The sequence below is a fragment of the Pongo abelii genome, chromosome 9 (assembly GCF_028885655.2).
Source record: "Pongo abelii isolate AG06213 chromosome 9, NHGRI_mPonAbe1-v2.0_pri, whole genome shotgun sequence".
In the NCBI taxonomy this organism is placed as follows: Eukaryota; Metazoa; Chordata; class Mammalia; order Primates; family Hominidae; genus Pongo; species Pongo abelii.
The window spans coordinates 108,069,932-108,096,390 of record NC_071994.2 but is presented as its reverse complement, the minus strand read 5'-3'; the positions used below and the strand labels follow the sequence as shown (position 1 = coordinate 108,096,390).

At 36.0% G+C, this 26,459-nt stretch overlaps 1 protein-coding gene and 1 long non-coding RNA gene across 6 annotated transcripts in view; one reads left to right on the top strand and one right to left on the bottom strand.

The window, feature by feature from the left end:
* LOC103891898 (uncharacterized) overlaps window positions 1–26,459 on the bottom strand; it is a 67,767-nt gene that overhangs the window by 12,761 nt on the left and 28,547 nt on the right. For 3 of the 4 annotated variants that reach the window (XR_010135544.1, XR_010135542.1, XR_010135543.1), the window contains exon 2: window positions 12,841–12,894. This is a non-coding gene — a long non-coding RNA (uncharacterized LOC103891898). Of the gene's footprint in view, window positions 1–12,840; window positions 12,895–20,273; window positions 20,381–23,405; window positions 23,457–26,459 lie in introns of all 4 variants that reach the window. The other variant, XR_010135541.1, reaches the window with a different exon arrangement.
* LOC100437308 (caspase-5) lies at window positions 772–25,090 on the top strand. Of its 2 annotated transcripts, XM_003777877.4 has the most exons (10): window positions 772–878; window positions 8,757–8,927; window positions 10,395–10,646; window positions 14,333–14,442; window positions 15,582–15,755; window positions 17,291–17,525; window positions 18,752–18,895; window positions 20,292–20,401; window positions 21,938–22,040; window positions 23,431–25,090. In XM_003777877.4, exons 1-9 carry the CDS (start codon window positions 872–874, stop codon window positions 22,034–22,036), a joined length of 1,302 nt encoding a protein of 433 aa, XP_003777925.3. In that variant the 5' UTR covers window positions 772–871; the 3' UTR covers window positions 22,037–22,040; window positions 23,431–25,090. The 2 variants fall into 2 exon arrangements, with proteins under 2 accessions (XP_003777925.3, XP_063567421.1); XM_063711351.1 differs by lacking the exon at window positions 8,757–8,927 and having other exon boundaries at window positions 839–878.

The following is a 26,459-nucleotide window of genomic DNA, read 5'->3' as shown; positions in this document are numbered from 1 at the left end:
CCCAGGTGTCCATCAATGGTGGATTGGATTTTAAAAAATGTGGTACACACCTACTATGGAATGTTACACAGCCATAAAAATGAAACCCTGCCCTTTGCAGCAACATGGATGCAACTGGAGGCCATTATTCTAAGCAAATTAATGCAGAAACAGAAAACCAAATATCACATAATCTCACTTGTAAGTTCTAGCTAAATATTGTGTACACATGGACATAAAGATGGGAATAACAGACACAGGGAGCTACTAGAGGGAGGAGTGAAGGAAGAGGGCAAGAGCTGAAAAACTATGTACTGGGTGCTATTCTCACTGCCTAGGTGATAGGTTAAATTGTACTACAAACCTCTGCATCATCTAATATACTCTTGTAACAAACCTGCATATCTACCCCTGAAACCCAAATAAAAATTGAAATGAAAAATAAAGAAACCTAAGATATACAAAATATTTGATTAATTCTTATGGGAAGGTGAAAGGAAACTAGTTAGATTTTACTCATTCAGGACATGTGTTTTTAGGTGAGCGGAGGTAGAAAAACTGACAGATCAGAAGAGAGGGATGAATAGAAGAAGATGTGGGGCTATGGAGAGAGAAAAGGAAAAAGAAAACCAGGCTGAGGTTTCAACCCACAAAACAATGTTTTGTCATTTGCATTTTTTTTCCCCAGGGAAGAATCTAGAGTTCAAGACTAGAAAGCCAATTTGCTGACTACAGGGCACTTCCCAATGATGAAACTAGAGGTTCCCAGAAGCAACTTCATAATCTGTAATCACTTGTCCCCACTCCCTGCAATAAGGAAATACCTGGTGTCTTTTATTTCTGAGTCTGAGGCACTTTCCAGTGCTGTAAGAAGAGACAGAGGCTGTTAGCTATGGCTGGTGAGTCTGGGCCCTTTTCTGACTAGCAGCTGGGGACTCAGGTCTTAGAAAAATCTTGATTTATTGCTATGTGACAGGCAGAAATACCAAAAGGGAAATCAACCAATAGCGTGCATGCTGAATCTTTCTCTTATTGGTGGTATGTAGTTTGAATCATGAGACTCTGTGTAGAGACACTGAAGGAGAGTATGTTCTCTAGATGTTTTCAAGCCAGAAAATGGTTAATTCCTTTCTTTCAGCTTCTGGTAATCAAAGAGAGCGTAAGGAAAGACAGAGTAAGTTATTTGTGTGAGAAAACTCCAGAAATTTCTAAATGCACTCTGAAATCTTCTCTGCTTCCTCTTGATCCAAATTAATCCTCCAGACTATGAACCTTCTCCCCACAATCAGATCTGAGAGCCTCTGTGTTCTCAACGTGTTGTCATCCCTTATCTTGAATTATCTTATTGGTCTGTTTAAAGTGATTGCATTTTTCCACCTTTCTATGTAGTCCTGGTACTAACTATTATAATGTAATATATCTTAGGTTGCTATCATAGACTTTTAACTGTTTTCCCACTCCCAAAAACTTAACCCTTCAGTCCATACTGCACACTACTTTCAAGCCACCTGTCTTACACACAGAAGCTAAAAAAGCTTATGAGTTGGAGTCCTGGGCTACTTAAGCAGCTCATATTCCAGCAGGTCATATTGCGTCTTTGGCTTCATTCTCCTCATTGGAAAAAGGAAGAAACTGGAATAGGTCAGTGCTTTCTAAACCTTATAACATATATGAATAATCTGCAGTCATATTTAAAAATCAGATTACCACTGCCTTCCCAACCCTGAATTGCTCAATCTTTAACAGCCTGTAGACATTTATTAACCTTTAAAGATCTGCAGACAATTCTTATGAAGCTAGCCTGGCACAGATTCTTCTGCAGGTTAGCATTATTAGCAAAGGTGGTCAGTTAGTTAACTCTCACCTCTCACATGCTAGGGATCTATTAATGTAATTTTCTTGCTCAGCAACATACATTGGCTCCCTATTGCCTTTTAAAAAATACCTAAACTTTCAGATAATGTTTCAGATGGTGTTTCTGTCTTTCAAAATATACTTATTCATTTTTCCATTAATCACTCTAAGCCACGATTTTCATGTTCATAAGAAAAAAAAGCAAATATTTACTGTATTTTACTTCACTTATACTTCCTTGCTGTTAAGTTTCTTTATTCCTTTGATTCTCTCAGTAGCTTAATTATCTCCAGGTTTACATCCCTCAGTAGCTTAATTATCTCCAAGGTTTACATCTCACCTCACAAGATTTAACTGACACTCCTAAAATGCAGGAATTGCTTGCTTTAAAAATTTTTTTTTGTCTATTTTATGATACTAAAAAGCATTTGGCCAGGGAGGAGTAAGTCAGATTCATAGCCATGGCTGCCTCTTTGGCCGGGCAGGCTGACTTTACCGGTCGTAGACTGGAGTAAGGAGAATCATTAGATAATAGATAGGAGAAATGGAAGGGCACTAATCAAAAACAAGTTAAGTGGGTCAATAATTATAAACAACCATGTGTAGTTGGTCTTCGTTAAATAAAACTAGTGAAAAACAGTATCCTATATAAAATGTGTAAGAACATCACATCACTTTGCCTAGGACTGAAACTGCTCGTGATGAATTTGGCCTCTAAATTATTCCATTCGTTTTTATTATCACTGCATCTTCAATTCATTGATTACTAAAATAACAAAAAATAATCAATAAAAACTGTGTTTTAAAAACAGTACTGTGTGATTGGTATCTCCTGCACTCTCTCTGACTGAATATTTAAAACCAGTCAGTTAAGTTTGTGCTATTATTGCCATTTTATAGTTGAGGAAGGTGTCTAGAAAAGGACTATGAAATTTTCTTTTGGTCTAATGTCTGTTGAGAAGAGTGAATCTAGGTTGGCCTGACTCTTAAACTCGACACACTAATGTTCTGTCAATTTTCCGCAAACAAATATCTTCAAATGGTGGCCCTATCTCATCACGCCCACTTCAGTCTTGGCTGCACACTTCAATACTTTCTAAAGCCCAGCTCACCCAGCTTCCTGATTACTTTAGACACCCTAAAATCTTTGTGTTTCTTCCCACACTGCTGTCTGTTAGGGGACCAGCCCTCACTTGTCCAAGGGGCAAATTCCCCCTAGTCTTTCAGGTCTCAGTGTCAAGCCCTCCCTTCTCTGGACAGCTATCTTCTACCTGAAACACAGTGTGCTCATGCTTTTTTTTGAGCATCTGCTCATTATTTAAATTCTTATAATGTTTTTTATTTGACTTATTTGCATATCTATCTTTCCACTTGACTGTAAGCTTGAATGTGTAAGAATATTTCCTCAAAATGGTACCCTAACTACTAGCAGAGTATTTTTCACAAACTTTTGCTCACCAAATTTTCCAGAATGAATATGCCTTCCTTCTGCTTAAAACTTCCAGTGTGTGCTTATTGTCTATTAAATAAAATCAAACTTACTTACCTTTTATTAAATATTCTTCAAGAGTTGGGTCTTACCTAAAATTTATTCATTTGTTTCTACATTCACTCAACTAGTGATTCAGTAGATAATTATTAGACTTCCCTTGAATGCCAGAAGTAGTGCAGGCCTAGTTTATGGCCACCTGTCCTCACAGAGCATAAAATCTAATGGTGGATGCTGAGAATTAGGCTGGAAATCACAATTAAAGGTAAAAAACTATGCAACCCTAAAGAGAAACAAGGTGCCCTAGGGACATGTACCTCTGACATTGTCTCCCCTCAGAGAATCAGAGGATTGCCTGAAAAAAAAATGCCTTCTGGTCTTAGACTTGGAGAATAAATAGAAAGTATAGGAGAATAGGAAGCAAGGAGAAGGTGGGAGACTGGACTAGACATTAAATGAAGAGCAGGATATTTTCATTGTAATGAGCAAGGTGCGGACAGTATCAGAAGATGAGGCTGAATGAGAAGGCCTAAGTTAGAATGAGCTGAGAGGTTTCATGGTCAAATCTAGATATCGGAACACTCTTCATTGTGAAGAATAGAATAGAAGGGACAAAATGAAGGTTTATAAGGTTCTTGGTGTAATTCAGAAAGAAAGGGTGTTGGCCTGAATAGAAGTAATGAACAATTAGAATTAAGAGTAGTGGTCAGATTCTGAAAATGTTTAGTAAATAAAATCAATGCAGTGTGAATTGAGTTGGGGAAGAAGACATACAGAAGGCAGAGAAGTTTAATATCACCAGGTTTTGCTGCCTTCCCGCACTTGGAAGTTAGGTATTATTTTTTACTATATGGAGGAGGAAATGAAGGATGGAAATAGAAGAAAATTAGCAGTTCAATTTTAAAAGTTCAATTGAATGAGGTTGTGGGATTATTTTAAGTGACGTCTCATTGTTGGATGTATGGGTTTCCATATGGGATCCACATCTGGGCTGATCCATAAATTTGAGTCATTTATTTATTATTTTAAACTTATAATTGATGCTATGAGAATTTATAGATTATGAAAAGAGGCTCTCAAGCCAAATGTCTTGAATTGTTTTTTATAAATATTGTTTTATTTATTTAATTGACAAATAAATATTTTATATACTTATGTACAAAATGATGTCTGAAATATATATTGTAGAATGCCTAAAGAGCTAAATAACATATGCATTACCTCATATGCTTATCTTTTTTGTGATTACAGCACTTAAAATTTACACTGTCAAACAATTTTCAAGAATTCATCATTGACTATAGTCACTATGTGATGCAATAGATTTCTTAAACTTACTTCTCCTATCTAATTGAAATGTTGTTTCCTTTGATCAACATCTCCCCAAACTTCCTGCCTCCTCCTAATCACCACCATTCTACTCTCTGCTTTTATGAGTTTAACTTTTTTGAGTCTACACATCAGTGAGATCATATAGTATTTGTTTTTTGGTGCCCAGCTTGGCTTATTTTATTTAGTATAATGTTATCCATGTTCATCAATGTTGTCACAAATGACAGGATTTCTTTCTTTTTTCTAAAGCTGAATACTGTTGCATTATGATACTTTCTCCATCCATTCATCCATCTACAGATACTTAGGTTGATTTTATATCTTGCCTATTGTGAATAATGCTGCAATCACAATGGAAGTGTATATGTCTTTTCAACACACTGACTTAACGTTTAAAACATATACTAAATATTTGGGTTGCTACATCATTTTTAACATTTTTAATTCATTTTAATTTTTAACTTTTTGAGGAGTTTCCTATTGTTTTTCATTATGACTGTACTAATTTATATTTTCACCAACAGTATACTAGAGTTCCTTTTTCTCTACATCCTTTCCAACACTTGTTATCTTTTTTTTTAATAATACCCATTCTAATCATTCTAACAGGTGTGAGGCATTATCTCATTGTGGTTTTAATCTCCCTGGTGATCAGAGATGTTGAGCATTTTGTATATACCTGCTGTCCATTTATGCATCCTCCTTTGAAAAATGTCTATTTTGGTCCTTGGCTCATTTTGTAATATTTGTTTTCTTCCTATTGAATTGTGTTTCTTATATATTTTGAATATTAATATCTTATCAGATATATGGATTCAAATATTTACTCCTATTCTGTTGGTTGTTGTTTCCTTGGCTTTGCAAAAGCTTTTTAGTTCGATGTAATCTCATATCTTAATTTTGCTTTCTTTTCCCATGTTTTTAGTGTTATATCCAAAAATCATCGTCTATACCAACGTCATTAAGCTTTCCCACGTTTTTGTGTAGTAGTTTCATAGTTTCAGTTATTAGGCTTATGTTCTTAATCCATTTTGAGTTGATTTTTGTATATGGTGACAGATAAGGGCCCGTTTTCATTCTTGGATATTTAATTTTCTGCTCTTGGATATTTAATTTTCCCAACATCATTTATTGAAGAAAGTGTCCTTAGCCTATTATGTGTTCTTGAAACTTTGTCAAAAATAAATTTACTGTAAATAACTGGGTTTATTTCTGGCCTTTTTGTTTTATTCCATTGTTCTCTGTGTTTGTTTTTATGCCAGTACTATGTTTGATTATTATAACTTTGCAGTATGTTTTAAAGTCAGGTTGTGTGCTGCCTCCAGTTTTGTTCTTTACTCAAGAATGCTTTGGCTATTTGAATTTTTTCATAACTCCATATGAATTTTAAGGTTGATTTTCATATTTCTGTAAAAAATGCCATTGGAGGCTTAATAGGAATTGTATTGAATTCATAGATTTCTTGGGTAGTATAGACATAATAATGTAATATTTTCCAATTCATGAACATGGGATATCTTTCGATTTTTGTGAATCTCACGCAGTTTCTTCTGTCAATGTTTTATAGTTATGAGTATATACGTCTTTAACTTTTTGGTTACATTTATTCCTTATTATTTCATGAAATTTTTTTATAGCCATTATAAATGAGATTTTTATCATCCAATTTTTTAGTTTGTTGTTATTATAAAAATGATACTAATTTTTGCATGTTGTTTTTGTATCCTTCAACTTTACTGCATTTGTGTATTAGTTCCAACAGATTTTTCATGGAGCATTTAGGGTTTTCTTAATATATGTAAGATCATGTCATTCATAAACAGGACACATTAACTTCTTCCTCTCCTATTTTGATGCCTTTAAATTCTTTCTGTTGTCTAATTCCTCTGGTTAGGATTTCTAGAATAGAAGCAGTGAAAGTGGGTGTGTTTGTCCTCTTTCTATGAGGTTAACTGTGTGTTTGTCATAAGTGGCATTTATTGTGTTGTAAACCTCTTTAGGTTAATTGCTTTTCATATGTCTCCACATATTCATTCAGTCAATACTATATTCATTTACTAGGCATGCAAATAATTTAAATAGAACTTCAGAACTCAGGCAGAGTAGACATTCCATAAACTAATCTGTGTACTCTTCGCAAATCTTCACATTCTCTGTTCCAACATCTACATTGCATTTAAAACCAACGTTTTTGTCTTGTCTTCTAAGAAGCCTCTGTAAACTCTCCTCCTGGAATTTTTTCATATTTTCTGAGTTCCTTAAGCATCTTATCTGTGTTCTCTTAAGAAGCTCTTCATCAACGATCATGTAATGTAATTTCATAACTTAAGACTTGGGGCTCTGGATTCTGAACACTTGTACTTCTATTCCTGCTCCAGAGTTACTATATACTTCGTTTTCTTTTCACAGGATTACACTCAATTTCTTAAGTAACTTATCTGTATATGTTTCCTTTTCCATATAAAAGAGCTTAATATACATTTTGCATGGAGTTTTTGTGAAATTTCAGTAAAGCACTTGACCTCATGGGGGTTCAACATATATTAACTATTATTACTGAAAGCCTGTCATGGTTAACTCTATGGAATGTGGTGTAAAAATAGGATTTGAACCCTAATTCATGTGATTTAGGGCAACCTATTATTTAAATGACTTATAAAATTGATAAAATAATAAATATTCTACTGGTTTATTGTGAGGGTCCAGTATACTACTATTTGTAAAGTACTTAGAAGAGAGACTTGTAAATAATAATGATAATTACTGATATGATATAATAATGATAATTACTGATTTATTATATCAGTATAATAATGATAATTACTGATTTATTATATGAGTATAATAATAATGATAGTTACTGATTTATTAAATCATAATAATAATGATTACTGATATTATTAATAATAATCATGATAATTACTCATATGATATAATGATGATTGTCATTGCTTTATACGAATTCATTTTTTAATCACAAAAAATACATAGGAGATGTTACGTTTATTAAATGTAACTTTTTCTCCTGTTTTGTAACTTCCATGTGTCTTTCTCATAATGGTTGGTTCATTATTGGCATATGAACTCAAGATAACCTGGAAAATGAGTCTGGTGCTTCTGGGCCAAAATTTTGTTCAATGTCCTGACATGTTTTCTTTATAAACTGTATTTTGTGTGAAAGCTATCCTTATATTTAGATGAACTAGATAATGATCTTTATAGAGTTAACTGAGAAGAGAGGACATATCTGGCTTTTCCACATACAACCTGCTTAAATCATATCTCTTTTATTGAAATAAATGATTTTTTATTACTTTGATATATATATATGTGTGTGTGTGTATATATATATATTGCTTTACCAGGATATATATATATCTCCTGGTAAAAATCTGAATTATACCAACGAGTAATACATTAACTCAGTGTCATATTAATCTACCATAATATTTGTTCAATATTTTCAATTCTAAATTTTGGTTTGAGAAAAGGCGCTAAAGAATTAGGTATCTAGATGCATTTATCCACTTAATGATTAAGTTGGATGTTTACTTATGTATTCAGCAAGCAGATTAAGCACTTTTAAGCATTTTGAGCAGAAAATTGCTAATTAGCACAATTGGGTATAGCTTGTGTGTTAAAAAATGCAAATTCAAAGATACAGTTAATTCACCAACGAAGCTAAATACAGAGAAAAAGAAAGATCCTGCAGTCTAGTAGGAATAATTTACAGTCTAGACAAGAGAATGCACTGTCCTGGGTGCACACATTTCAGGTAGATCATCATGAGTTTGAGCAAGAGAGAGAAATCTGAATACAATGGATGACCAGGAATTTAGCATTAGGCCCAATGCCGCAGAAAAGAAAAAGACAAGCTATAAAAAACAAACTTAAGTGGCAATGAATTGTTTAACACAGCCTGGTAGGAATTTGATGGGTGAGAGAATGCTACAGGTACAAAGAAATAATGCGTATTTGTTGAAGACATGGTAAGGCAGAATGTATTTTCAAGGGTGTTTTACATTACAGAGCTTTGTCTAAAGCAAGGGCAAAACTCTTTAAGCTGTGCCCATAGTTGAAGGAGTCTTTATATTTCTGATAGAAGACAGCTGCAAAAAAAAAAGGCGTAAGAATTTTGAAGCTGTGTTCAAATGTATCCTTCAGAGTGGATTGGATAACTTGGTGATAAACCACATGCTAAAGAACAACGTGGCTGGACAAACATCTATCCAGACCCTACCTAATACGGATCAAAAGTCGACCAGTGTAAAAAGTAAGACTGGATATTTTACAATGGATATTTCCAATTTTTTAGAATCTGTTCAATTCTAAGACCCACACAGTGACTTCTGTGATCCCCCTATCCTCCTTCCTTTATGAAATTATCATTTTCACCAAACCTATAATTTTTCTTTCAGGGACTACCTTGTCTTTTGTGGGGTGGGATCCAGTTTCCAATCAGCTAAAAGGCTGAGTTCTTGGGTTCAGATTGTGCACTATAATTAATAGTAGAGGCTTGTAGTAAGACATATTCAAACCTAAACCTAGATTCTGTTATTAATAATCTGTGTGGCTTCCTGCATGTGTCTTAACCTCTCTTGCTCCCTAATCATCAGTCTTACCATCTATGAAATGGGGACAATTTCAGTACCTTCTCACAAGACTGTGGAAGGTTAGAAACATTGTGTTGGCTGGCATCAACATGCCAATAACTCCCAAGATATTAACTGTCATCCAGAACTCTCTCCTCTGAGCTCCAGACTCATTTAGCTCTTAGACGCATTTTTAACAATTCTGCTCCAGTGTTTCATTGGCTTCGTTAAACTAATGATTACCTAAAAATTAAACACTTTTTCTTCTAAACAAATTTGTTCCAACTTTAACCCCTTTCCATTTTAGTAAAAGAAACTAATATATATCAAATTTCTCCCACCAGAATGCAACTGGTTGCTTTACCAATGACTGGCAGTAATTAGAAGAGGGCCAGGCACAAAAACTTATCACTTTGATATCTATATTTTCCAATAAAAATTCAAATTATGCTAAGGTGTAGTGATTAACCTGATGTCACATAAATTCACCATGCTAGATTAGTTATCATATTATTTTCAATTTCAAATTTTGATTGAGGAAAAGATGCGAAAAAATTAGGACTCTGGATGCAGTCATCCATTTGTTCATTAAGTCATGTATTTAGCAAGCATGCTAAGTACTTTTAAGTTTGAGCACAAAGATGTTAATGAGCACAAAGATGTGGGTATAGGATGTGTGCTAAAAATGCAAATTCAAAGATATAGTGCTTTCCCCAAGGAAACTAAATACAGCAAAGAGGCAAGATTGTATAGTCTAGTAGTATTTACAGTCTAGACAAGAGCATGGACTGTCCTGGGAGTGTCCATTTCAGGTAAATTATCATCATCATGAGCTGTGAGCAAGAGAAAGAGAAATATGAAAACAGCAGGTGACCAGGAAGTTAGCATTATTCCCAATGCCACAGAAGGAAGAAGAAAAGCTATAAAAACAAATTTAAGAGGAAATGAATTGCTAAGCACAGTCTGGTATGAATTTCATAGGTGAGAGAATTCTGCAGTTGCAAAAAAAGATGTGTGTTATTCGCTGGAGACATGGTAAAATAGAATGTATTTTTAGAGGAGTTTCATATTACAGAGTTACGTCTTAGGTGAAGGCAGAACTCTTTAAGCTGTGCCCATAGTTAAAGGAGTCTTTCTATTTCTGACAGAAGACAACCACAAAAAAAAAACAATTAAGATGTTGGAATACCTGGGCAAAGATGTTCTTCATGGTGTTTTTAATCATTTGGCAAAACACGATGTTGTGACATTGAAGGAAGAGGAAAAGAAAAAATATTATAATGCCAAAATTGAAGACAAGGCCCTGATCTTGGTAGACTCTGTGCGAAAGAATCGCGAGGCTCATCAAATCTTTATCCAAACACTTCTCGATATGGACCAAAAGATCACCAGTGTAAAACGTAAGGCTGCATCTAACACAATAAATATGTTAAATTTTCCAGAATATATTCAACTCCAAGGCCCATGCAGTGTTATCTGTGATCCACCTACACTTTCATTTCTAAACTCTCATTTTCAGTAAACATGTCATTGTCCTGTTAGAGACCACCTTGTCTTTTATGGGATGGGATAAAATTTCCAATTAGCCAAAAAACTGTGTCCTTGTGTTTAGACAGTGCACAGAAATAGTTAACAAGGGAGATTTTTTTAGTAGGAGATACCTAAACCTAAACTTAGATTCTGTCACATGTGAACTATGCAGCTTCATGCAAGTTTCTTGACCTTCCATTCTCCCTAGTCATCAGTCTTACCACCTGTGAAATGTGGGCAATTCCAGCACTTTCTCACAAGACTGTCTACAGCTAGAAACATTGTAATGCCAGGCACCACATGCCAACAACTTCCAAGATACCAGCTCTCATTCAGAACTCTCTCATCTGAGCTCCAGACTCATTTAGCTCTAGCGGCATATAAAACAATTCTGCTCCAGTGTTTCACTGGCATCACAAAATGAATACAGCTAAAATTAAACACTTTATTTTCCAGAATAAACGTGCTCCACTTTTAACCCTTTTCCGCTTCAGTAAAAAGAAGTAACATGCACCAAGTTTCTGCTACCAGAATGTAACTGGTTTCTTCACCAATTAATAAGAGTAATTAATGGAGATCCTGGCACATAGCAGATACCTAATTAATGTGTGATGAATAAACAAATGAAGTATATGCATGCAATAAAGAGTGCTTTCTTAATTATTATTTGGGTGCTACAAATTAGAATTTTCCAATGCTGACTCATTTCTGTGAGTTACAAAATTATGATCAGGGAACTACTATAAAATGTTTAAATTTTATAACATTTCAAAACTTTTGACATAGATTGAATTATCAGTATTATTAGAGCCTAAATGTTCTCAGATTCATGTTTTTCAGGGAAGGACTCATTTTGCCATAGACTTTAAACTGAAATCTTCAGCCCTGAACTACTACAGCTTACCAATAATCATATACAATCATGAACATAAAGCAACATAAATTGTTCAAACCTCACTACACAAAATAAACTCCCCTTCTCTACGGGGAAAGTTTCCCCTCAACAGCAACCACATGCTAGTATAGTTGTCCAAGATTTTAGGCAAGGATGCATTCTTATTAGTATTTAAACTGGTCTTTTGCAAGTATTTTCCTTTTCCTCAAACCTGGAATGGCATGAGGAAAAAATATCGGTTTTTAAAAATCAGAGATAATGCAACAAATAGGAATCATATTTGTAGCAATAAGGGCTTCAAAATGATTTTAGCAATCCCAGATATCATATATGATGAGCACTAAACTCTAAACTGAATTAGCCTATCTGATCAGCAGAGGCTGTGGCAAGAAGGAGGCAGCTGCAGATCCCTGCAGGAGGGGTCCAGTGGCTCTCTGCACTCTATCTGCATTTGGTTTCTCTAGAATGATCGATCCCAGAATACTTTGAGTACACTGGCCCAGCAGACCAGGAAGCTGGGTGGGCTGGGCTATGAGAAGAGGTACAGGCCTTGGCTAGGCCTTTGGATATGGTTATAATTCTGAGGGTTTCCAGCAGAGCATTGGATTCTGGAGTGCAGGATAAGAAGAATCCTAGCTATTCGTTTGTTATTTAACAAACTGTTTACATATATATATACACACACACACACACACATATATATATACACACTGTATACCAATGATCTGATTTAGTCAGGAGATAACCACGTAAGTCCCTACGTGCTGTAGGAAATTGCTTTACTGATCCTGTACCACTCCACTACTCTCTTTCTTGTTGTGTCAATGTAAAGAGATTCCTGAGCAGATTCCTGAGAGACTCCTGTTTCATTAGACAACAGATAAGTCTCAAATTGAAATTTTTATCTAAACTGCTGATTTCCACATTACTTCTTGTTGCACTGCCAGGCTAATAGAAACTCTCTTTGGAAGCAGACTGCACTATAATATTTATTATTTTGTAATAAAATAATATTTTTGTACTAATTCAACCACTGAATATAAGATAGAATTTCTGTCTAATTTCTAATTTTACTGGAAAACACCTGTTCTACACACAGACACATAAAAATCATTAAGAGATGACTGTTAAGTTGGAAGTTCTCCAGACCTTTAAACAGGAAAACATACCCTCAGACCAGGAATATCCCAGGACCCTGGATGTCTTCACATTGGCAGACTTTTCTGAAATGAGAAGAAAAAGCATCTGTCACTGTTTAATCTATGAAAAAAGAGATGCTTAGAAGGTATGGTTTCCTTACACACTTAGAACTTATTGCATTCCCAGAACTCATGCTTTTATCATACACTTTAGTAAGACATTTACTTTAAAATATTATTAAAAATGAACAGAAACAATTGATTGAAACATAAAAAATACATGAAATATTTAAAAACAATATAAATTTTATACAGAACAATATTACTTTACTCATGATTCCTATGTCTGGGTTGGGTCACGTAACCAAACATAAAAGTTTGCTTGTTCATTTCTTTCATGAAAAGAAATCTTGTTATTAGATCTTACTAAATTCTTCTTCGAATTTGTATACGTAAATTCCTTTTTCTTTTCCAGAAGGAGGGCTCAATAATCTCCCAGTTTTTTGCACAATATCGGTCAAAAGAGATCAATATTACATTTCACAAGGGGATAGATCAGAATTACTCAGAAGCAAACTTATCCAAAAGAGATGTATTATTTCCTCACATTATAAAACATGAGTTGGACAGTGTTGGCTGTCCAGCAGTTTAGAGACAAGATGTCCAGAGTTATGTCAGAATCTCATACAAATATTTGTCCCTTTGACTTTGGACACAGTACTATTGTGTACTGTGTTGTCACTAGACAACCTTTCTTCATATATAGGTGATTTCACAATTTGTTGAAAGATAACTGAAGCCTATTTCTTCTAGAATAATTACTAATTCACATAAAAGTTGCTTAAAAAATACCAGGATGGTACAGAATTCAATATTCTATTAAGCGTTTGTTGTATACATGTATCTGTATGTGGTGTGAACTAGGAGGGGACTATCAATCCAAAATGGGATGTTGTCCCATCCACTTTTGTAGCCACCAGACATAACTTGTGGCTAGTGACACATGTTGAAATAATAATATTTTGAATATATTACGTTAAATAAATATATTATTACAATTATTTTTACCTTTTGTAAATGTGATATTAGAAAATTTAACATTGCACATGGAACTCACATTGTATTTCAAATAGCACTCTGACAAGTATTTATTTAGCACACTCTTGCCCAGACACAGCAGAAAGTCCAAATAAATGAATGAGTACCCTAGTGTAAAACCACTGGAAAAATCAAACTGTTTTTCTGAATATAGAAAAGCCAAATTTAACTTTAAATCATCAAGATTTTTTCTCCAGAATAATCGGAATCATTTTCTTCTTGGTGGGGTTGTGGGAGTCTGCTTTCTCTATCAGGGAATTCTCACAACACATCTCCTTAAGTCGGAAATTAGGTACAGCTATAACCCCTACATACAAAGAGTCTTTTTCCTAGGATTTCTCTCTCTCTCACTCTCAAGGTTCTTAGGTAATAAATTGGGTCACAGAGGCAGAAACCGTAATTTATATTTTGTGATATCCCACAGCTCTTCTGCAAATCGAGGCTGGACCACCTGAGTCAGCAGAATCTACAAATACACTCAAACTTTGTCCTCGTGAAGAATTCCTGAGACTGTGTAAAAAAAATCATGATGAGGTGCTGTGCTCTTTGTATGAAATGGGGAAAAAGAGAGAAACAACTGCTTTCATTAAATGCAATGCACATTTTTAAAAATGGGGTCTTGCTCTGTTGCCCAGCCTGGAGTGCCATGGTGTGATCATAGCTGACTGCTATCGTGAACACATGGGCTCAGAGATTCTCCAGCCTCAGCCTCAGCCTCCCAAGTAGTTAGGACTACAGATGCACACTACCTTGCCAGGCTGATTTTTTTTTTTAAATTTTTGTAGAGATATAGTCTCCCTATGTTGCCCAGTCTGTTCTCCAAATCCTATCTTCATGAGATCCACAGCCTTGGCCTCCCAAAGCACTGGGATTACAGGCGGGAACCACAGTGCCAGCCATAAATGCACAAATACTTAAAGCACTAAATGATGAGGGGGTGGTGACAGTGGTAACCTTTATGATAGATGCTTTCAGCAGGCAAGGGTTTATATGGCTTCAAACAGATACCAATGCTCATTCAATCCATGATAAAATGTAGCTTCCTCTTTTTTATCATTTATTGATTTTTGTATCTATTTGGGATTTATTACAATTTCAGATATAGCCACAAAATAAAATGTTTATAACATGGCTGAGTAGTAATTGTTTGTACTCAGTTGAAAAGCCTAGACATAAAATATATTTGAAAAGTATAATTAAATCTTGAAAATCATTGTAAGTTTATGTTTTTAAAATAGTACCAAAATAATCATAATATGGAGGGCAAAGAAAATTTGCTATATTTATTTTTACTGGAGCCGATGACAACACCTCTTGGTTTATATGAAATTTGATTTGAACCTGAATATAAGAAATGTTTGTGTAGGTGGAGAAGAAAAAGGAGAAGGAAAGGGGTAGGAATTATTCTAGTTTCCTCAAGATTCTTGAGTGATCATTCCAGATATGTCCCGGTTCTTGCTCTGGGCTCTAGAGAGACAAGAAGGTTGAATAATCATTCCAGATATGTCCTGGTTCTTGCTCTGGGCTCTTGAGAGAAAGGAAGGCAGTGTCTTCTGATAGAGGATAGGGAAGGGGGCAGCTGCATGAGGTCTTAAAAAAGCAAAATTGTGAGGCATATGCAGGTAGAAAAGAGACTCGGGTAATCAAAATTGCTTCATCTCCATCTCCTGCAGATCTATCCAATAAAAAAGAGAGAGGACCGCACACGCCTGGCTCTCATCATATGCAATACAGAGTTTGATCATCTGCCTGCAAGGGATGGGGCTCAGTTTGACATCCTGGGGATGAAAGGGCTGCTTCAGGGCCTGGACTACACCGTGGTTGAAGAAAAGAATCTCACAGCCAGCGTAAGAACCCCTAAGCCATCTCACACTCATCCATAGGCAACACATATTCTTCTAATAATTAGTTAGCTTTACAGAAGTTCAACAAGGTTTAACAACCTCTGGGTTCGTGTGCGTGTGTGTGTGTGTGTGTACATGCGCACATGCACTAGCAAATGAAATTATTGAACACATAAATCAGTGTCTCTTTTGAGCCTCAAATACCCTCAACTCCACAAAACTAGACAAAATATGATTGGCATGTATTTTCACAATTGTTATTGAGTTCCAATAAGATCAGGTGATTGGGATGTAGCCCCAAGATTCCACATAAAATCACAGAGTAATGTGTTTTAGGCAGGAGGCACTCTATTTTTATTTTTATTTTTTTTTGAGACCAAGTCTCACTCTGTTGCCCAGGCTGGAGTGCAGTGGCGTGATCTCGGCTCCCTGCAACATTCACCTTCCATAAGCGATTCTCCTGCCCTATCGAGTAGCTGGGGCTACAGGAGCGTGCCACCACGCCCGGCTAATTTTCTCTCTTTTTAACAGAGATGGGGTTTCACCTTTGTTAGCCAGGATGGTCTCGATCTCCTGACCTCATGATCTGCCTGCCTTGGCCTCCCAAAGTGCTGGAATTAGAGGCATGAGCCACCGCACCCGGCCCAGGAGTGCACTCTTAAAACAAATATTAAATCCAAACTTTGAGGCCAAGAGCTTTTCCTGATACTGTGAATAAATCTGTAAATGATACAAGAAGCTTCAAATTTACAAGGATCTAGGTTAGAGTGGAGATAAAATCTCACAATATAATCAAAACCGGACAATTTCAGATAATGAGTGTGTGTATGTGTCTGTATAAGAATAACAAGAGAATCCAAAGTAAGCAAAAAGGAAACATGAGAGACAATGTTGGATGTGGTGCGATGTTTTTGGGTTGGTCCAGAAAAGCCTCTGTGGGGAGAGAACACAGGAGTTGGACGGCACTACGGGAAGGAATGGGATGGCTCTGGGAAGATGCGAATGCAGCGCCTTCCCAGTAGGGGCAGCTACCTGTGAAAGAGCTGAGCTGAAAATGAAACTGGCACATGTGAGGCACAAGAGAAGATCAGTGTGACTAGAGATTGAAGCAGAATAGACATAGTGTAAGGATGAGTATGGTCAGGCCAGAAGATTGATTTTATTCTAAGCAACGTACGTTGGGTTTTACAAGGACAGTGGTGTGATGCGTTTATAACACATGACTCTTCTTAGGAAAGGAGAGAAAAGATTGAGATAAAAAAAGTAATATAAGTAACATATAAAAATATACAATATATTAAGAAGTCAGTGTATGGTGTGTCAGCAGGGAGAAAAAGTAGGAACCCACAGCCCCATTACAAAGGAAAAAACAAAACAAAACAAAAAAACATAAAACAGCTGTCATGACTGAGTAAGTGCTATGTGAAGCACCACGACCCGGATGTTACATATGTTTCTTGTTTCGCTCATGGTAAATCTAGGAGGTCCCATTAATTGTGATGCTTCTCCGACTGAAGTTAGACATTGCTCTTTTCCAGGATATGGAGTCAGCGCTGAGGGCATTTGCTGCCCGACCAGAGCACAAGTCCTCCGACAGCACGTTCTTGGTACTCATGTCTCATGGCATCCTGGAGGGAATCTGCGGAACTGTGCATGATGAGAAAAAACCAGATGTGCTGCTTTATGACACCATCTTCCAAATATTCAACAGCCACAACTGCGTCAGTCTAAAGGACAAACCCAAGGTCATCATTGTCCAGGCCTGCAGAGGTGGTGAGTGCTGAGGCTGAACATCTAACAGTTTTGAAGGTGTATGCAGAGGATTGTGATGTTTGGTTTATATTTAGGGGAAACAATGTTAGACCTCATCCAGTGCAAATAAAGTACATTGAATTATGAAGAAACTCTACCTAAGGGGCTGATATAATAAGAAATTGTCTCATCAGTGGAGAAATTTCTGTACAATTTTATCCGCAGTAAGTGGTGAAGGAGATCATCAGAATCCCTAAATCAAAGTTAAACAGAAATATTCAAACTTTGAAATGGAATCATGTACATGATAGCTTGATTTGTAAATGATTTACAGACATGTTGACATGATGTGGTTTCTGAAGAATTTGCACTTGAAACTGAAGTTATTATGTGATACAAGCACCCTATTTATTCATAATTATTGAAGAGAAAATGAGTTGGGAGTTAAGGAAACTTGAGGGGATTTAAGTCAATCTTCTCTCTCCCTCTTTTTATTCCTGACTTCCAATTACCTCATGACTATTGGGATGTATGTTTTGTTTTGTATTTTTAAGAAAGCAGCAATAATTTAACTGAAAACTGGTAACGACATGATAAATTCACTATTAATTTACACATTGTTGAATGACACTAGAGACAAAGCAAAATGTGTGTGTGTGTTTGCATGTGTGTGGCTCTGTATGTATGTATGAAATTAGTTAGAAAGAACACTGAAAAATAACAAGGTGGGCAATTGTGGTAGCCATGCTAAGTGAGACACATCAGTGTATAAAAAGTTGATGTCTCTTGATCCAACCCAAATGCCCATCAATGATAGACTGGACAAAGAAAATGTGGTACATATATCTCATGGAATACTGTGTAGCCCTAAAAAGGAATGAGACCATGTCCTTTGCAGGGACATGAATGAAGCTGTAAGCTATCATCCTCAGCAAATTAACACAGGAACAGAAAACCAAACACCACATGTTCTCACTTGTAAGTGAGGGTTGAACAATGAGAATACATGGACACAGGGAGGGGAATATCACACACTGGGGCCAGTCGGGGGGTGGGGGACAAGGGGAAGGAGAGCCTTAAGACAAATACTTAATGCATGTGGGCTTAAAACCTATATGATAGGTTGATAGGTGCAGCAAACCACAATGGTACACGCATAACTATGTAACAAACCTACACGTTCCGCATTTCTATTCTGGAACTTAAAGTAACATAAAAAAAAAAAAAGAAAGTTGATGTCTCTACAGAAAAACATGGGGAACTCTGGGTCAGAGACTCTCCAGCATCCTTGGCAGTCATCTCTTCACAGTCATCTGAGAACCTGGAGGCAGATTCTGTTCGCAAGATCCACAAGGAGAAGGACTTCATTGCTTTCTGTTCTTCAACACCACGTATGTGTCTTTTAGTAAAAGTCAAAAATTTGGGGGTGCTGAGGCCACCTTTGAATGATTCTATGAAATCAAGATAGGCCCTATGCAACAATGAGCTGAGAGAATGGTGTGTGCTCTCTATATATTTTGCATGATCTTATGTGTGCTGTGAGAACAGATTCCTTCCCCCTCCCACGCACACATTTTAAAAAATTGTACTTTTATTACAAGTGTTACACTTTACAGTCTAAGGCACACCAAATATTAAAGCAATACAATACAAGGAATCCCATTCTCCACACACCATGTAAACATAAATGATGGATGCTGTTTTTTTAATAAATCCATTTAACATTTTGAATAGAAGTTTTATGGATCCCAGTACTGGCTGTCTTTCCAAATGATCAACTTCAAGCCCTCTTCTACATATATCCCACTTGATCCTACAAAAAGCAATGTTATTAACTGTCCAGATAAAAATGTGAATGCACTTTAAAAAAAGTAAGAAATGTTAGGGTAGGGCTAATTAGGTCTAATTACAGGAAACAGTCGTTTGTATTTCACCTCTAGGTAATCATCCTAAAGGGCTTTATATTTTACTCTTTCCAAGTTGTAAATTTTCAAGTCTTATTTTTAAACCACTTTATGGAAGCATAGCTGACATATGAAAACTGTACATATTTAATGTATGCAAGTCAAAAATTTTGGAGATTAGTACACATCCCTAAAATCATCACCCAAATGTACGCTGTAAACATCTCTCCTCCAAAAGATTCCTCCAGCTCTCTATTTATTATTATCATCATTCTGCAGGGGTGTGATAAGGATAATTTACATAAGATCTACTCTCTTTGCAAATTTTTAAGTATATAAGACAGTATTATTTACTATTGGCACCATATTATACAGTATTTTTCTATGATATTTTAATCTTCTATAACTGAAACTTTGGATGTGTTCATCTATTTTGTTTATTATATGGTGAAGACATCATGGTGCAATCTGTAAACAATCTTGGAGCCCGACGGCAGTTTTTTGTTGCTTCCTCACTGAACCTAAAAGTTTATTCATCCTTCTGAGCTTCTATTCTTTCCTTTGTAAAGTGGAACAATTCCAGTTATTTCTCAAATCCCCTTTTCTAAGCAAAGTGAATGAACATGAGGCCTATAATAAGAAGTCAGTTCCAAGAATCAAAATACAATCACTATGCAATCTCTTACAATGCTTACAAACTGTGTTTTTTGTTCAACCTTTGCCAGCTTTTCTGTTTCCTCTGTGTGAAACCTAAGTAAATGTTAGGTTATAAGGGATTTTCATAAATCTATCAAGTAAATTCCCAAGCTATGGAAAAACAAAAGTATAAACAAAAACACAGTGAAAGTCGTAGCCCAAGGCATACCAGGCTGTATCATCATAGATAACGTGTCCTGGAGAGACCGCACAAGGGGCTCCATCTTCATCATGGAACTCATCACATGCTTCCAGAAATATTCTTGCTGCTGCCACCTAATGGAAATATTTCGGAAGGTAAGCTTCCATTTCCTTTTCTAGTCATTTATTTATTTGCTCAGAAAGAATTTATCATTATTCACTAATTGAATAAAAATGACACACTTCTTCAGGCAAGCAAAAGTAGTATGGCACCTGATTTCTGTCATTCAGGTGTTTAAAATCTGGTTTAGAGAAAGAAAATGTCAATATATCCCAGAAGAAGAGCAAAGTAAAACAAAATAATATCAGCTATAAGCTTCCTGTTTTGGGTTATAAGTTATTAAAATTCAGAGAATAGAAAATATTTTAAAATAATTTTGATTAATTTACTAAATGAATAAAAACTGGATGGAGGTGAGGGGCTTCATCCTGATGACAAAAGGGTAAATGAGGCTTGCATGGCTTAAGACTACCTAGGACTCACACTTTTGTGAGAGATATGGATACTGGAAATATGGGTTAACAAAAAACTGTGCAATTACAGATTGTGGTAGAATTCATAAAGGCACGTAAGAGGGAATAAAAAAAATCACTCTTTCCACGGGAAAGGGCAGAAGGGAAGGTTTGCTACTCCTTGCCCAACTTGGGACATTCCTTATTCCCCATCCTTCCTACTTTATTTTCTCCACAGTTCTTACCTCCTCCCATTAAGCATATATTAATAGTTTATTTAGTGTCTGTTTTTTACCTGTATGTACTCACTAATATGCAGACTTCAGGATGGCGGGGATTTGCTCAGCACCTCAATATGCCTGACATATAGCAGACATTCAATTAATATATATTGAATAAATAGATGCATAAATGAATAGATAAATGTTCCTTCTCTTTTTGAGGGAAAAAGGATTGGTATTAACACAGGAAAGTGTGGTTGTTTCTAAATTAAAAATTATAGAGAACAGCAAAACTCTTGTGGGAAAAGGAAGATATACCACTGGTGTTTAAAGAAGATTGTACCACAAATTGAGATGGGGTTTCTGTGAATAGAGAACTGGGAAGGTAAATCCTTTTGGATGATTAGGAATTATACATTGGACTTTTGAGGGTATTCCTGGAAAAAGAACTAGAAATATTGGATTTACGGTAAGCAGGATCTCATTGATCAGTCCATGCATAAGATTTCAGAGGTCAGCGTGGTGGTGTGGGCATGAAAGTTGTTCAATGTTCAGGCCTTAAAGCAAGATTCTGGGATTTAATTCTCCTTAAATTGAAGAATCAGCATTGGTGGGGGTTGAAAGTACTAAGTCTTCCATATCTGGTTCTCATGAGCATATCCCAAAGGATATTTAATTGATTTCCACATCTGTAGGTCAAAAATGGAAAATAGAGAAAATGGAGGTTGAAAAGCCTTGACTAGGCATGCAGTGTTTATTTTGATGTAAAGTGTACAGTATGACATGGGGTGTCAATTCTAAGAGGTAGAGTAGCAGTTTTAAGGAGTTGGAATATCCATGGGCTTGGTCCTATCAACCCTGGAAGCTCTCTTCATTCAGGCATTTCCTGGTTCATGGTGTAAGATGCTTTCTGAGGATCCAAAATCCCTCATATCTCATTTACTGTTTTTTCTTTTAGGTACAGAAATCATTTGAAGTTCCACAGGCTAAAGCCCAGATGCCCACCATAGAACGAGCAACCTTGACAAGAGATTTCTACCTCTTTCCTGGCAATTGAAAATGTAAGTGTTGAGAGTTGTTGGAGGGCGAAATAAATTAAAGAGCTATATTGGTGATGAAGTTCAATGACCAATGACAGCTGACTGCTTGTATGGTCAAGTTAGTGTTCTTTATTGATGTAGTCTGGTGAGTATTTATTTGCTCTTTTTTATTCTACTTATATGCATTTAGTTTCCCCCAACTATACAATCAATCAAGGAGTAAGGAAAATTGCAGCAAAATGTAATACATAATGAAAGTCCTAGGTTAGTAATTATTAAAATAATAATGTACAAATATTACCATTATTAATTATATTCATTTATCTCTCATACACTCCCTCTCTTTGTCTCTCTCTCTGTTTCTCTCCCACCTGCCACACTTGGTTACCAAACATTGCATCAGACCTTGAACAAAACAGAGTAAACACAGGAGCTATCTATGGGGAAAGCAGGGCTTTGGTCCTGAGTGCACATATCACATTACTGTTGTTGACTTTCTCCTTAGTTCAGCTAAAGATGGGGTCCTTGTCACACGACCATGAGAAATTAGGCTCACAGACAATCTGAAAGGTGAGGAGGGCAGGGTTTATTGTGTGAAAAGGAAAAAAATGGGAAACAGACCATTCTCAGAGCCAGAGCTCTGCTAATGCCCTTCCTGCCTCGCAGATTGAATACCAGGTACCACCCAGGAAGAGGAGAGGCCAGGCTTCTCCCTGCTGCAAATGGCATGAACTTCCCAAGGCTCCACCCCAGTGAGCATTTTTCCCAGTGCACAGGCTGGTGGGAGGTTCTGCCAGGGAGCCCTTTTTACTTGGCTGTCTCATTACTGACATTCAGCCACAGTTATTGGACTGTAGAAAATACATGCTCAACTATAGGTACTTTATTCAGGAAAACCTTCCTTGAAATAATGAAATTGGAATAAAGAATGGACAGAGTTGGAGAGTGAATCATGTGGTTCTTATGCAGGAGAGGTGTTCCAGCACAGAATACAAGTGCAAATGCCCTGGGGCAGAAATATGCTGAACATGTTTAAAAAGAACTACAATGAGATAGTGTGACCAAAAGAGAATGCAAGTGAGGGAAATGACAGAGACAAATTAGGAGAAACAGTGAGGAGCCTCATCACAATGTGCTTGAACATCACATGGTAAATCTTTAAAAAAAAATTATCTGAGTAGATAGGAAACCCTTCCAGTTCTTTGGAAAAGAGAAGTGACATAATTTAACTTAGGTTTTACAAAGATATTCCTGAGTACTTTTTGCTAAATAGACACAGAGGTCACAGATGGAAGTCGAGGGAAATGGCAAAAGCATATGGCAGAAGATGGAAGAAGAATCATAATGAAGGATGGGATGAAGGCAGTGAGGGGTAACCATCTTGACCTTCTGTCCTTTCTCTCTTCTGCAGGAAACCACAGGCAGCCCAGTCCTCCTCTGTCAACAACAAAGAGCACATTTACCAGTATAGCTTGCATAGTCAACATTTGGTATTTCGATAAAAGTAAAGACTATATCTTTTTAGATTGTATGAACTGTATCTTTTTAGATTCTCTAATAGACAATATAATTTCAATGAAAATGGTGGACGAGTGAAAATGAAGTGGAAGAAACTAACTGGATTTTCGAGTTTTATGGCTCATGTAACATCTGTACCTGGCTGATGAAGACGACTGGCTGTGACTTACCGCCAGCAATAGAATGAAAGAAGATAGTGTTTAAAAGTATAAGATACCACCTCATACCCATTAGAATGACTCCCATCAAAATATACAAACAAACGGAAAATAACAGGTGTTTGCAGGGATGTGGAATAATCGGAACCCTGTGCTCTGTTGGTGAGAATGTCAAATGGCACCACTGTGGAAAACAGTATGGAAGTTCCTCACAAAATTAAAGCTAGAATTATCATAGGATCCAGAAACTCCACCTTTGGGTACATCCCTAAAATAATTGAAAGCAGGGTCTCAAAGATACATTTATACACCCATGTTCATGGCAACGTTGTTCATGATATCTAAAATGTGGAAGCAACAAAAGTATCCATGGACTGAAAAATGGATAAGTTAAATATCGTATATAGATATAATAAAATACAATTTAGCATAGAAAGGAGGGAAGTTCTGACATATGCTAAAATATAGAGGAACTTTGAGGACATTATGCCAGGTAAAATAAGCCATTCACACACACAAAAATACAATATGATCACACTTATATGAGGTACCTAGATTATCAGATTCACAGAGACAGAAAGTAGAATGGTGATTGCCAGGTGCTAGGGCAGGAGAAAATGAAGAGTCATTTAATGGTTATAAAGTTTCAGATTTACAAGATAGAAAGAATTCTGGAGGTAGATGGGTGATTTTTGTGCAAAATTATGAATGTATTTAATACTATTTGGCTGTACACTTAAAATTGTTAAGCTTGTAATTTTGTTATGGCATTTTACTACGATAAAAATTGCAAAAATATAATGATATAATTGAAAGTGAGAAGGTATGAGGGCAACATTAATCAACTTACATAGAGAAAATTTTAGCTACTGAGCAACATTGATGAAAGAAGAAATTAGGGTTAAATATATTATTTATGGTTTCACAATTAATCAATAAAAAGTTTGAACATCATGACATCATCAAATATTAAGTAGAATAGACCAGATATGTGGCTATGTAAGTGAGCTGCATCTCATTTTTCATATGAGGTAGTCAATGGCATTGTTTATGTTCCATATTTCAGGAAACACAGAGCTATAATAGTCATTGAGAATTCCAAATGTTACTGCCAAACAAAACAAAACAAAAATAATTGAAGGAAATTACATCTAGTATGTGGGACTAAAGGTGGGGAGAGTTGTACTGGGAAATATGATTTTTATTGTATTCTTTTCTGTACTATGGACTGTCTCATGAATGTATTACTTTGACAAAACATTTAAAATTATATTGAATTGACGCTTTTAATAATTTATAGATTTCTAAAAATCAGATAGTATTGAATTTTAATGTGCTGAATTTTTAAAGGGTTTGTCCTATGTTGTGAAGCAAAAATTAAACAAATGGAGCAAATTGTTGATAATATAATTATATGATACTGGTGCTATAAGGAAAAAAGGTATAGGTAAATATGTGTCTGCCAGTTATTTATTTCTGGGTATCAAAACACCCAAAACCTCAGTAGTTTGACACAATAAGCATTTGCTATTGTTCACAAGGTTACCAGTTAGCTAGGTAGGTCTTGACTCTGCTGAGATTATCCATGTGTCTGAGATCACCTGTGCATGGGGTAGGCATCTTTACTGAAAGGCTGGGATCTCTCATATGTTTGGAAAGCACGTGGCTGGTCTAGAATGACCTTGGCTGGGGCAGTTGGGCTCTTTTCCACATGATGTGTCTTATTAGCCAGCAATGTGGCTCAGGCTCGTCCTCATTTAGGTTCAGGTGTCCACAAGGAAGAAGAGCACCAGGCTTTGTAAAGCCTGAGCTGGGAACTGCACGAGGTCCTTCTACTGCATTATGTTGGCCAAAACCAAGTCATAAGACTGGTTCAGGGTTGAAGCAAAGGTCAAGGATACTAGGAAGCCAAAGATTAAGGAAATCAATAAAATCGGTAATGTATTAAGTGTTTTACAAAAGCATAGAAAAAATTCAGAAAGATGCAAGCTAAACATATAATTGGGGTTACCTTGTGTCAAATTAAAGAGTGTGGATAATCCCTTTCCACTTTACAAACTTTTCTATTGTTTAATTTTAGTGGCAAACCTATATTTATTATTCAAAAGTGATTTAAGTATCAGTCTTTTGTACATTTAACAAACAAAAAAACCCAAGTGAGTGTGATAGATAAACAATACCCCAATTGACACATGAACAGAACTGGAGACAGAAGAAAAGCGATCACTTATGTGACTTTTCGAAACAGTGAAGGGAGTATCACTGGCAGCCTTAAGTCAGCCTCTTTCCCCTCACCTTCCAAATTTATACTTCCAGGGTTGTGCAGGCATCAGTGGAGTGAGAACTCCCAGCAATTTAGAGACTAGTGGTGGTACAATGAAAAATAGGAGTTTAATTTGAATTATTAACGGTGTTAAAAATTGACAGGAAAACAGAACACAGACTTATGTTTGCATGTAAGTGTGCATGCTTTCATTATGATAAATTTGTTATATCAAAAAGAGAATTTTAGAAGGGGGAGGAAAAATCACGTACCAAAATTGAGAGTGCAAAACGATAAGACACATTTGGGAATTAAAAAAATTGTATGGTTGCAATGTAAAAGTTGAAGTATGGTTTGAAAAGATTAGATGTACTGAAGAAATATATAGGAGTAATTATTTGTCCTGGGGACAGTGTAAATTATTTTAGAATATTATTAAACAGGGGCATTATTTATAGTCGGATTTATAATTAAGAAAGATGGCTTGCAGAATGGACAGCA